The 13993-nt window shown below is 39.5% G+C and overlaps 2 protein-coding genes across 2 annotated transcripts in view; both read left to right on the forward strand.

Annotated features, from left to right (window-relative positions):
- Positions 1 to 147: 147 nt before the first annotated feature.
- Positions 148 to 4274, forward strand: LOC144031798 (cell cycle control protein 50A-like). The gene is made up of 7 exons (XM_077539223.1): positions 148 to 637; positions 1667 to 1786; positions 1890 to 1997; positions 2086 to 2173; positions 2259 to 2402; positions 2590 to 2799; positions 3220 to 4274. The coding sequence occupies exons 1-7, from the start codon at positions 389 to 391 to the stop codon at positions 3411 to 3413; spliced, it is 1113 nt and encodes a 370-aa protein (XP_077395349.1). The 5' UTR covers positions 148 to 388; the 3' UTR covers positions 3414 to 4274.
- Positions 4275 to 7157: 2883 nt separating this feature from the next.
- col12a1a (collagen, type XII, alpha 1a) overlaps positions 7158 to 13993 on the forward strand; it is a 74723-nt gene continuing 67887 nt past the window's right edge. The window contains exons 1-5 of the mRNA XM_077538721.1: positions 7158 to 7356; positions 8775 to 8881; positions 11775 to 11891; positions 11989 to 12132; positions 13135 to 13188. Of these exons, the coding sequence (XP_077394847.1) occupies positions 8812 to 8881; positions 11775 to 11891; positions 11989 to 12132; positions 13135 to 13188 (385 nt within the window). The 5' untranslated portion in view covers positions 7158 to 7356; positions 8775 to 8811. The remainder of the gene's footprint in view (positions 7357 to 8774; positions 8882 to 11774; positions 11892 to 11988; positions 12133 to 13134; positions 13189 to 13993) is intronic.

The raw sequence follows: 13993 nt of genomic DNA on the forward strand, positions 1-13993 counted from the left end.
AGGTTCACCATTTTGTGAACAAATACGGGCGCAAACAATATATATATTTTATATATTGTATTTTCACGTGTGGCGATATAAATACTAAAAATACGGCCGTGACGGTGTCAGTGGGCGTCATCATTCACTATGGTGACGTCACCCATTGCGTTTCAAAAGCCAATCGGGTTTTCTACTTCCTGCTTCTTGATGTAGGATGGCACCAGAAAAACAGAAAGAGTCAAAGCTATCCTGAGCAGCTATTTAAGATTCTACAGCCCGGCTTTTGCCCTCGTCTCGCGATTGTACAAGTTACCTGAAAGATTCGTGTCGCGTCTTTGGTGTGGATCAGGACGGGAAGTGAGCGGCTGTCCACGACAGTATTATTTACTCGGAGCGGATTGCAGCCATGATGGCGTCGAGCTACAACGCTAAGGAAGAGGACGGCCACCACTCAGGCCCCTCTAATCATGGCGGCGCAGGGGCCGTGAAGAGCAAGAAACCGGACAACACAGCATTTAAACAACAGAGACTACCTGCATGGCAACCCATTTTGACGGCTGGAACTGTGCTCCCTGCTTTCTTTGTCATCGGTCTCATCTTCATCCCCATTGGCATCGGCCTGTATGTGACGTCAAACAACATCAAGGAGTTCGAGGTAGGTCCAGCTTTTACCTTCCATTGGTCTCATTTTCATCCTCCAGACAGCTCCAGTCTCGTTTACGCTAACAGAAAGACCCATAATAATGCTGGAAGGTGGTTAGCATTTAGCATGCTAGCGTAGAATGCTCATCTGATTGATTGCGCTAGCACAACATCCCAAAAAAATGACTTGACATTTAGTGTATGTTAATGTAATTTTCGTTTTAATTAAGTAATGCGATGTGATAAACCTTTTGAATGCAAATAATTTAAAAGTGTTGATGTTTATTGGAAGAAAAAGCAACAGCATATAACGTTTGTCGTGTGCAGTTCATCCTTGCAAGCAAGCTCAAGCTGTTCTATTTGTTTTCAGTTATGCACTCATAAAAGGTTAACAGCTGTTAATGTCTTGCTGCATAAATTAAGGAGAGGCCAAATTGTTTAATGGAAACAAATGAAACTGGCACATCTATCAATTATTTATCTATTAATATTACTTTATTGAGTTTTTCTCAAATGTATAGCAGCTACATTAAATTGTAAATACAAGACCACTATAATAATAATTTTGTCTGGAAATACACCACTACCTTAGGCATTAGTGTCTTTTAACCTCATTGTTGTCAGTCAGGATATTGGACGGCCTTTCGATCACAATTATGTGGCTGTGTAGACCATCTCAAACATTTACGTGGAACAGTCATAAATGATTTGTAGGCAGAAATCACAAAAAGATGTTGTTGTTTTTTTTTGCTTTTGAGGGGATGCATGGACCAACATGCATGTGTCGAATCTGCGTTCCGCATGCAAGTCCTAAGAGGCATACGCATAATGTGAAAGCTGAAGAAGAGGGTGATTTTTCACCACAATGTCCAATACAGTACCCGTGTTGGTGGGAGTGTTTAAAAAGTACCAACGTGATCACATGAAATTCTTACACACACAAAACAGCTCGCAGTCTCTGATTCCATTGACATCACAATTGCATCACATTTGCTGTATTTTATGTGCTATTTTTTCCCATTTACTCACATTTTCTTTTCAGATTGACTACACCGGTGTGGACGCATCAAGCCCATGCTTTAGTTGTGCCAAAAACTACAGCTGGGAGAGCACAGCGTCCTGCATGTGCTCCGTGAATTTCACTTTGGAGCAGCCTTTTGAGGTGTGTCCTTCCCACTACTCCTGCACTCTCCTCTGCACACTCTGAATAATACATGTCAAAAATAACCTATTGTCATCAGTAACTGTGTGTTTTCCCTTTCCAGAGCAACGTCTTCATGTACTATGGCTTATCCAACTTCTATCAGAACCATCGACGCTATGTGAAATCCAGAGACGACAGCCAACTGAATGGGGACCGTTCCGCTTTGACGGTACAGTTTTTAAAGATGTTATACTGTGATCCATGAAGCAGGTATTTTTAGCAAATAATTGAACTTAACATTGATTTTCCCCTCACAGAATCCAAGCAAGGAATGTGAGCCTTACCGTACCAGTGACAACCTGCCCATTGCTCCTTGTGGGGCCATCGCTAATAGCCTCTTCAACGGTAAGAGCAAACAATCATTATAGCTCCTTTATAAATGCTCACAGCGCCAACGTTATACGCGGAGTATTGAATTTTTCTTTTGCAGACACTCTGGTTCTCTATCATATTGACTCCAATGGCACCAAAATCAGAATCCCGCTGGTAAAGAAGGGGATTGCTTGGTGGACAGACAAGCATGTGAAGTTTAGGAATCCTGGTGGAAACGACAATCTTACTATCGTTTTTCAAGGTAATTCTAGCTCTCTGTGCTATTTTGTTAAAAGTCGCCCAAAGAGAGTTGTTCAACTGAATACTACATAATTCTTAGTCTTTGCACATTTTCAGCAATCATCTTCAAACATGTATAATGGATTTAGAAATAAATCTCTGAATTTCTTTTTACAAGGTTGGACTATTTTGTTTGTGTTGGTTGTCAGGTACCAACAAGCCGGTGAACTGGAGGAAGCCGGTGTTTGAGCTGGACCCGGACGACCACGATAACAACGGCTTCATCAACGAAGACTTCATTGTGTGGATGCGCACGGCCGCCTTACCCACTTTCCGCAAGCTCTACAGGATCATCCAGAAGAAGTCGAGCTCCACCCCAACCCTGGCTAGCGGCAGATACGTCTTGGACATCACCTACAGTATCCTTTTGCACTCTAGTCGCTCAGCACAAATAAAAGGTGTAAGGTTGCTTATTACTTAGGAGAAATCTGATTCGAATTGCTAAACTTTACTTGATACAACTTATTATACTTTATGGCCGTTTTTAAACAATCCCTTTTTATATCTATGTATAAAGTACAGTGCTATCTTTATTAACAACTAGCAACGATTTGCCTTGTTTTGTGGGACTGTATCGGATTAATGCCATTCCAATCAATTTCGATGGTGAAATTGATTTACGAGTAAATTGAGTTAAGATCTTGATGTTGCAAATTGAACTCATAATTCAATGTATCACTGTGGATTATTTTGTCAGCGCATTTTGTTCCTTTTAAATGTAGTAGTAGTAGTAGTGTCCAAGAAGCTCTATTTTTATTTCCTAAATGTAATGTAATCAGATTACCCCGTCCTGAGCTTTGACGGTCGCAAGCGAATGATCTTGAGCACCATCTCCTGGATGGGAGGGAAGAACCCTTTCCTGGGCATCGCCTACATCACGGTGGGCTCCATTTGCTTCTTCCTGGGCGTGGTCCTGCTCGTCATCCACCACAAATACGACTCGCGCAACAGTAGCGCCGATATTCCAAACTAGATCCCGCCAAGCATCGCGTCCGTTCCGGGCTGCTTGACGGCTTTTCGCGCAAATACGCCGGTCATCTGCAAATGTATGTTTGTGCAAGAGCAGTCCTATGTTGTTGTCATCTCAAGCTGTGTTTGAAGGCAGAGTACAATGTCCGAGTCTTGACTGCTTCAAGTTGGCTGCTGCGAATGTCATTTTATGTTTTATTTTTTTTTTTAAATGTTCTATTTATCTCTATATCAAAGTATTTGTTGTATCGTAGCACAGCTTTGCCAATGGCTTAATGATTGAAGGGCATGCGTATTGTATGTCAGCTTTTGTCCGTGTCGTGTACTGAAACAAATATCCTGCTGATGAATGTACAATTACATCACGTTGACATACCTCTGGCTTTGCGATGATGTTGAAAATGAGAAACACCTTTCCTTGTGTATCGTCAAACTCGAAGTATGCTCTCCTAATGACCAATTACAAAGTCACACCTCCTTTTCCAGCTTTTCAACAATTTACAAAACTGACAATCTGATTATTTATGCATGCAACTAACTTAACACTCCAGTGTTACCGTGACTCCGAGCATACTGTCTGGGTGATAAATGGTAAGGGTTTTTATGTTAAATTACGTCGCACAACTGTGTCAGTGTTGACCAAATGATTTGCACTTAAAAGAACCTTTATTTTATCCAAAGCCAGCTGAGGCTCCACCTCACTCACAACAGGATTAAGTGGTAGAAAATGTTCACATTTTATTTCCCCTCCAGTTTTCCACCTGTCTGATGACGCCTTGTTATAATGTGGAGTCTCTTGTTTGAAATTGAAACGGTTCGGCTTTTACAAGGCTAATAGGTTCCAATTAAAGAAATTGTCAATGTCTTTGGGAGCTTGTATTTTATTTACACATTCACTATTTTATATATTCATGAAATGATTGACCAAGAAATCGCTGATTTCTGATGATAATCTTATTGGACAAAGCTATGTAGCAGCTACACTGATTTTATTTTTGTTTTCAAACGTGAATAAGAATAATTGAAATGAAACCTGAACTATAGTTGAGTAGTATGCCCTCGCTATAACATGGTTCACCTTTCACGGATTTTTCTCAGCATGTGAGCCCATATAATAAACGAAAAAACGTGTAATAGAGGGGGGGAGTTATCAAGTGTGGGGTGAAAATGAACATTGTATTGACATTTTTAGTTATTTTGTTCAATCATGTAAACAGTACGGTTTTGCTTCTTGAAGTATTATTTTTTTTTCATATTGTGGTTTTGTTGCGCTATATTAGATGTCATGACTGGCTGTTTAAATGCAATAACAGTGGTTGTCCTGCAGATGTCACTATTGCGCATATATTGAAACAGTAGGAAATTATTTGCTGTCAACTTTCTAATCTAAAATTACTGAGCCGTTGTAAATCCAATCTCTACACGTTTTTCACTTAAAATTAAGTACTTGGGGAAAAAAATGGAAGGCATCACAGGCTACTGTTGTTTTAAGCTACCGGTGTTATTGAACTATTGTGTTCTGGCTTAGTTACGTCATACAGGAACTTGAAAATAGTTAATTAAAAAGAGTTGTTACCGCCAAACTTGGCCTGATTATTTTCACAACGCTACAATATAATAACTGCACAATGAAATACTGTTGTGTTTCGCACTCGTCCTCACAATTATGAGGTTTTGTATTGCCCAGTCCACTAGAGATACTCCCCTTCCCTAATGAAGTAGCATAGAAAACGGATGAGTATTATAAAAATATATGTTCCCAACAGAGGTCAAGCTCCTCCTCAGTGACATTTCATCCCTCTCCTCTAGAGTGGTGTTAAAGGTCACAGCTGCAAAGGAAACGAGGATAACAAGCTATTTTGAACATGTCATCCAAACACAAATGCAAATTGTTACGTGACGTCACAAAACGATTAAGGATGATAAGCCCCGAACTGTTTATTTGTGGGACTGTGAGCACATTTTAAGCATGACACTTTTGCAGGACCATAAGCTGTGATCATCTTAAATATGGTCACATGCTTAAACTTGGCACGACGCACAATGACACTGTTAAAACCAGTTATACACAATAAGTAGGTGTACAGCATGAGTCAATCATTGCAATTTCCTTTCCGGTCTAATACACTGCCCATTAATGTAGCCAATTGGGGTAATATAGCTTCCCACTGGGAAGTCACATTGCCCCAATTTCATATCTGGGAAGTTCCCAGATATGAAAATGTGCAAGCGGCGCCGTCAAGTGCACAAGCTAAGATTGTTTTCAATATAGGCGAGTGTATTCCCTCCCCCTGTAAATGAAGTAAACACAGGTGGCACAAGTTAACAGTTAATAATAACACCGGCGAGTGTTATGTTTTGAAGCTTTCACTCTTTAATCCTGTTTGAACAGGATGGCAATACTTAGTCATCTGGAGGGTGGATCAAATATCTGATACACAAAAATCCCCCGCTGAGTCTTGATGGGTCACGACTGCAAAAAAAACAAAAAAACAAAAAAACCCTTTTGAGTCCAAATTGTTTTCAGAACTATGACCTAATTTATCAAATTCCAACTAAAAACACCCCTTTTTCCAACAGCCATGTACCTCTGTAGGCCCAATATCTTATTTTCTCTTGCCATTAAAGTGACACTTGTTCATTTTTTTGGACTATCAATTTAGTGCCATTATTAGGCGTATCCTACGGCATCAAATGTAGCTTTACCATTTGCATCATTTGCACATTTCTGTTCTGTATTACATGGCTATTGTCCACATCAAACATATCCTAAATGTATATTTTGCATTTGGTGGGCCATGTATTTGGTACCTTACCCAACTCCAGGGAAATAATATATTGAAGCCATCGTTGGCCTTGTGAAGATGGATTAGAAAACTGATTGCAAACAGTCCCATTGTCAATGTAGTTTGTGAAATTAAATAGATTCACACAGCAACATATAGAGGCTAAAATCTGATTGGATAAATAAAAAAAATTAATAAAATAGAAGCAGTGCCGCCAAGAGAAATGCTACAAAAAGAGATCAAACTGTTGGAGGAAAATAATAATAATAGACTTTTGGGGTGGAAAAACTCATCTTATAAATGTGAATGTCATTAACTTTTTTATTTTGTCTGTACTTTGTTTACAAGAAATTTATTGCGTGTTAAAAAAAATAAAATGCTGGTTATAAAAGAGAGTTTTTGCATGTAGAAACGTGCTTTGGTTGCTTTCCAAGAGAACATTTCCCCCAGCAGTGACTTGTATCCACCTGCAGTTTGAGGTTTTGAGCTCTAGAGGGCACCAAAGAACAACGAATCAGTGTGCGTGTTAACGCGTGAAGAAGTTTTTGATCTTTATTCACTAAACTGACATTTTCACAAATGTCAGAATTGTCACGACAAAATCAGCTAAACGCTCTTCATTTGATTACATCGTCGTTGATGCCTAGAAACATTCCATTTCTGAGCACTTTAGGTAAAAGGCGAGGGATCACTAAAAGAACCCGTCGGCTACTTTTCCCCGAGCAAACATTTTGACTCATCACTTGACACATATCCAAATAAATTGTATTTCTTAGCTCGAACAACCCCCGCAGCGCCGTCTGGCCAAACTGCTGTGAGGTCGCTTTGGCGCTGGAAACTCATTAAACCGCCAGACCAAATGGAATTTGAAAGGGGGGAAAAAAAAAAAGAAAAAAAAAGTAATTTCCAAGGAATCGCGCTGTCCCAGCAGGGGGACATATATCAAGTAACAGGCGGGGAAATTCGTCAGAGAGCAAAACGATGGTAAATTGAGAGTTGGGAACTGCCCCCCTATTAAGAAGCCGCTGGTGGAAAGAATCTTCCCACTTCGGAAGGGAGCTTTTCCTCCTTGGACATCTGCTGGTGGAGCGCGCAGGAGCCAGAGAGGAGAGAAGGTGCACACAAGGAGGCTCTTTTTTTTTTTTCTGGCTTCTTCTGTAGGTGAGCCCTCCAACTTAATATACTTTTAATTTGACACTTCAGTCATTGCCGAGTTTTGAAAATATTTCGACACTTCCAATCACAACTTTCTTTCTTTCTTTCTTTTTTTCTATCTATCTATCTATCTATCTATTAGGGGTGTTAAAAAAAATCGATTCGGCAATATATCGCGATTATTACAGCATGCAATTCTCGAATCGATACAATAGGTGGCCGAATCGATTTTTAAACATCCATTTTTGATGGAAAAATAGTCAACAAAAGTTTTTACTCATGGTTAGAGTTCACACCTTAAGCATGGAAAAATGTTTTATTAATGGAACAATTAAGCCTTCATGTTTTATTTCAATGCTGTTCAAACAGGAAACTGTCTGTTAAATACAGTGGATCACAGTTATAAGGCTGAAATAATACATTTTCATACAAATCTAACAGTGTGCAAGTTTACTGACTAGTATTTTCTAAATTTGAGTAAAAAAAAAAAAAAATCGCAACAATCAACTTATAAATTCGTATCGGGATTAATCGGTATCGAATCGAATCGTGACCTATGAATCGTGATACGAATCCAATCGTCAGGTACAAGGCAATTCACACCCCTACTATCGATCTATCTATCTATCTATCTATCTATCTATCTATCTATCTATCTATCTATCTATCTATCTATCTATCTGGCATAGGTAGAGCTATATTTTACAACTTTTTTTTATCTTTTTGGGAAGAAGAGGGACTCAAATGGTCCTTTGGCCACCAAATGTTCACAGCTGTTCTGCTTTTGAGGTAGCCCAATGTATCCTGTATGTTCATTTTGTGTACATTTCTATCCAGCATTATGTGACTAGTCTATTCATAGATGCTCAAGCATAGCGCGATAATGAAAGAAATCTGTGTTAAAAAAGCAGGACAGCCGATGGCCTAGTGGTTATTAGCACGTTTGCCTCGCAGTTCTGAGGTTCAGGGTTAGAATCTTGCCTCGTGGTCTCACTTTGTGGGTTTTTATGGGTATTCCGGATTTCTTTGCATGCAGAAAAATGTGAATGTTAGGATAGCTTAAAAAACAAACAAACTATGAATTGTTCTGAGATTCCCCCCCCCCCCCCTAATTGTGGCAGGAAACCGGACTATTCTAATGAAGAATGGAGGTGTAGAAAACAGATGGATATTTGCAAGTAATGTGGTTTATAGGGCCAATACGTAAAACGAGTGTTGAATTAATAAATTGTATATTTCAAAGAAAGTTTGGCTTAATAGTGAAACTTTTGTCTTAAGTTGGCTGCATCCTTTGTGTTTTATAAGCTGCAGATTTTTTTTAAGACAAAGGTGACTAATTAAATATATCCACAGCATGCGGTATACATACACGCCACACGGGGCGCCATTGCCTTGACTAAAATGACATTAATGCCCTTATTCAGATCCATTGATGCCCTGTTAACCCCCCGAGGGCTCAACATGAAGACAGGGCTGTCTCTGACCGCGGCTGCCTTGTTTGCAGTTCTGATATCCTCCATCGATGCTCAAGGTAAACTAAACACACCCGTCAATCACTCTTAATGAGACACACTTTACCACTTTCTCTTTCTTTAACTCCTCCCTTTCCTCTTTCACCAGTTCTGTCCAGTTGTTAAGTCTGCAAGGGGCTAGCCCTTTTATTTTTAATGTCACCGACTATATATGACAACGTGTAATGGTGAAGTCAATAAAGTTGTTGTTATTCTACGTGTACGTGTGGCTGTGTGACCCATTGTGGTGTATTCTGTCAGATTTAAATGCCGTGACTCGATATTTGAATCACATTTAGGCTGCAGTTCAAATAAGTTTCAACTATCCATAGTAAACGTTACGATCTGGCAAATAGTAACAAATCAACAACACATAATGGTATTCCATTTCCAGCTTCTAATTAAAAGTCTTAAAACAGCAGGGCAAACACTCAAGACGTCATCAAATGTGATTTTTATTGCTTGGGGTTGCACCATTAAATATCTTATTTTCCATGGTGACATTAGCTAAATCCCAACTAATAGGACACTGGAAAGAATGATTAGACAATTTTAAAATAGAATTGAATCCGTAACTCTCAGTGCATTGAAGTCATCACATTGAAAAATATAAATGTAATTTAGTGGGGAAAAATAGCAGTAAAAAGAATTCCGCTACCATCCGATTTGGCCTAAATTGATTTTTTCTGCATTGACGATAGAAATTAGAGTTGGCATTCATTCTACATACTTAAGACTACAGGAATGGTATTTTCCCGTGTCATTTATTCTCGGTTGCAAAGGGGTAAAACGAAAAGTGACTTTAAGGTGCAAACATTGAAAATCATGTCAATTATGGTATGGAAACCTTGTCATTTTTTCCTTCCTTATAAAGCGATTTGGCAGTGTGGAGTGGCGTCTAAGCTCTCTTCTCACATATCTTCACTGGAGCAATGGAAAGATGAAATAGGAGAATAGCAAATGAATCCTCAGACAGCACTAAGACGCACAAAGAGCCTTTCTCGGCCTTTTTTTTTTTTTTTTTTTTTTTTTGCGGGCTTTTGCGAAAACGCTGACTTGCCAAACGTATGGAAAGCGAATATGCAGTAATGTTTAATGTCAGCACATGTTGCCGAATGACTTTGGCGATTTTCCCTGCCTCCTTGGGAGGGTCCGTGTTCCCCCCCTCTCCTTGGTCTCCGTTCTGGCAGTCGCACAAGCCAGGGTGGCTGACTGCCTGGAGACTGAGGTTACTCAGAGAACAGTAGCCAGACACAGAAGCGGGTGTCCTTTATTAGGAGCTGATGGGACATAACACCAACAGCCACAAGTTCCTAAAAAACACACTCGAGACCACCTTTTTTTGGTCCTCAAGTCTATTTAAACTCCAGGAAAAGAAACTATATATCAACAAAGGCGGTCGTGGTTGCCAATGAAGACTTCCCCAAACAATTTCCATTGAGCCATTTCCTGAACACACACGTATATTCACACCTTCATACCATTGTTGGAGCAGTGAACTGGTGGAGAATTGAGTGGGGACACGGTCCATCGGGGCTCCTTGAGTTTATATAACAGGTTGGTGATCCTCCAAATCCCAGTTTTTACCTTGTGGTTGAGCTCCTGTTCGTCATCTGCCTTTGCATTCAGTATGTTCCCAAACTATGGCTTCCTTCCCACAAAGTGTATTTTACAATGATATTCATGCAAAAACTTTTATTAACAGCTGACTTGATTCGTAAAATTTGCTGCATGCTCCCTTTGGATTTTTATTTTTATTTTTTTTATTAGACACAGAGCATATTAGCAAATGTCCCACTAACTCATTGATGATAATACATTTTCTCACTCACCTCCATATTAGCACATAATTATTGACATGCCAATGAGTTGTTTTCTAAAGACGATAACACGACTAACATGAAGGACAAATTAAACATGAAGCACTTAATGCATGCCGATTTTCTCACACTTCCATCTATTAACGTTGCTCCACATTGTCGGCTTTTTAGGCTGCTACCTATAAAACGGAATATCATTCTAAAATATATTTGTCATCTTGTCTGTGTGGTCCCCCAACTGTACATGGAGAAGCAAACCCATCCAAAAAGTTGTTGAGCCGAACAACTTTTCACATGTACATGATGCATGATGCTGCGATCCGAAAAATTTGTCTTCTTTCCCAATGTAATGTTTGTGTCTGTTTTTTTTTTGTTTTTTTTAAGACTATGTATATATTGCACATGTAAAATTGTGTCAATGGAAAAAGTACACAAGAGTCTCATGTGACAAATTGTGTATTCTTTTTTGAAAGGTTTGCAATGGATGTGTGCCACTGGCTCGTAGAAGGCCTCTTGAACCAAATAACATGGAATATGTTTATATACTGTACGTATATAAAACATATGGCGTTCAATTGTGTCAATATGGCATCTTCAGTTCCATTGTATAATCGGTAACTTGCAGCTGAGTTGTGTTTTTGTCATGCTGGGATCAACTTTGTGGTTCTAAGTGGTCGTTGCATGCGTTGTGATGACTGCACTCAGCATGTTATTTGGATGGTTCACGTTCGTGTTTGCACCGTGGTTGTGTTTGAGTCGTGCACATGTTGTGTTATGCCAGTGCTTGAGTTGTCGGCCTCCGTGGTCGGGCAACTCAAACAAACGCCATTTTCACTCCGAAATGGCTTCTCACGCTGTTTCTTAGTGTTGTCACATTTCTTGTACTCGTCACGTGACGCGTGGACATCAGTGCTTTGTGTGTGTTCCCCAACAACGAAACAAGCTCACTTCAGCCGTGAAGTGTTTGTCGTTGGGATCAATGTGAATGCTTGACTTGAAATTCCCATCTTGCATTTGATTCAAAAATATTACCACAAGCATACATAACAAATGTGTTTATTGTGTTTAATACCGCTTCATCTGTTGTTTCCAGTGGATCCCCCCTCGGACTTGAACTTTAAAATTCTAAATGAGAACACGGTGGAAATGTCGTGGGTAAGGCCCTCGACGAGGATAGATGGCTACAGAGTGCAAATTACTTCAGAGGCAGGTCAGTGACGACTGCATATTTGGATGATATATTATCCAACATACACAGTGCATCCTAACATCCTAATTATGGCTTTATTTATTTTTTCTTTATGCAGATGAACCGACAAGAGACTTTGCCCTCAATGCTTATACTACGTCCACGTCAATCACTAACCTGACGCCTGATTTGGACTACTCAGTGTCTATTAACTCCTATTATGGATCTGAGGAGAGTATTCCCATCTTTGGTCAACTCACAAGTATGTGAAATATTATTATTATTATTATTTTTTTGGTTGGATGCTAAGCATACACTTCATTTGGTACAGCTACAGACCAACTAATGAGATCCAATGCCACAGCAATACTGCTAATGATCAGCTGTATGTCTACATAGAAAACAATGCACAATTTTGATTAGGAATGTCACAATAAGGGCAATATCGTGATATCGTTATATTAAACCTGCCACAATATCGTCGTCGTCATGTTCACAATATTTAAAAGGAACACATCTGTTAAAAAAAAAAAAAAAAAAGTCAGGTTGATTTCCATTTTGTGCAGTTCTAGCACCCTCTAGTGGCTATTTTATTAGTGCAATTTAATTTTCATTAGGGATGTTTTGGCCTTCTATGTTTCAAATCTATGCTAATTGTCAGATGAAGGGGAACCTAATTTGTTTGTGAAGCGATCAATGTGTGCTTGCATTAGCAAGTAAGTGCCTCAATATTGTTATTAGAGATTGTAGGTTGTTTATATGCATTGCTGTTATGTACAAAAGCACAATATTGTGCTTTTTTTTTTAGTATGAGCTCTTTTTTTTTTTTTTTTTAACAATATTGGGATCTTTTTTTAATATCGCCAACTCCCCCACAATATCGTGCTAATTATCGTATCGTGATGTTTGGCTATCGTTACATCCCTAGTTTTGATTGACATCTGGAAACTTCCAGAGATGACTGATGTAGTTCGTAATTAAAGCCACATTTAAGAAATATCATTCCCCCCCCCCCCCTTTATCCCAGTTGAATCTTCCTCAAAGGAATGAAAGTTAGAACGATGTATTTGTTCACGTTTCAACCTCGCTACTGTTTACGGCTAATGCACCAACATACGTTTTGCGTAAGCAGCTGGTTTTGATTGCTCTGGCTTGTTTTTATGACGTGTTGATTTTCTTGCCTCCTCCTGCTGAGAAAATAACACATTAAGGACAAGAGCGACAACAATATGTTCTGCTGACTCCAAGTCTTCTTGTCTTTCAGTCCAGTCCGCTAACGCCAGTGAACGTGTCAGGAGGCCACCGTCAGATGCAATCAGTGAGTATTTTTTCCTACGGGGCTTCTTCTCCTTCCTCTTTTTTTTTTTTTTTTCCCATACAAATATTTATGACAGTATAATTCCAACCTGGAATAATTTGCTCATTTTACCTTCTGCTGGGCGGTCGCTAGCGAACGCACAACGTTCCTGACAGCGGCTGCGAAGGCAAGCGTTGATTCCTTTAATTAACAGCAGCCTCCACATTAAGAAAAAAAAAAGGAAAAGGAGGCTTCAAGTCAGGATACAAGGTTTCTTTTGTGCGTCATGGAGGGAGAAGAGAGTAAGGAAGGGGAGGGTCCGTGACCCAGCAATGACACGTTCATTGTACCCCATAGAAACAGGCACCATCGGTTAAAGTACGTCAGAGGGATTTAAACATCTTTAACACCCCCCCCCCCCCCACCCCCACACCTGTTGATTCTTCTGGAAACGACTTCCAGATTTCACTTTGCCCTTGTTCATGGCTAAGCACTCACTGTCTTTCACATTACATCATTTTTCAACATTTGGTCAGAGAATTTGAGGTGAAAGAAAAAAAGAGGGGCACATTTGGAGTGAATTAGAATTTCAAGTCCACCCACAAAAGCAACAGAGATTGCAATGGATCAACATTATTCTAATAGAAAATACAATCTACTATAAACAGAATTTTGCAGAATATAAAAGTGAATATTGCAGCTGGGACTTTTGGTAAATATTTAGACCACAGGGCTGCTTCAGGGTGGAATGACTATACCAAACCCACTCTTTGGCACACGTGCATATTTCTTTTGGTGTCAGAATCCACATAAGGAAGAAAATAGT

This window comes from Festucalex cinctus, chromosome 12 (genome assembly GCF_051991245.1).
Source record: "Festucalex cinctus isolate MCC-2025b chromosome 12, RoL_Fcin_1.0, whole genome shotgun sequence".
In the NCBI taxonomy this organism is placed as follows: domain Eukaryota; kingdom Metazoa; phylum Chordata; class Actinopteri; order Syngnathiformes; family Syngnathidae; genus Festucalex; species Festucalex cinctus.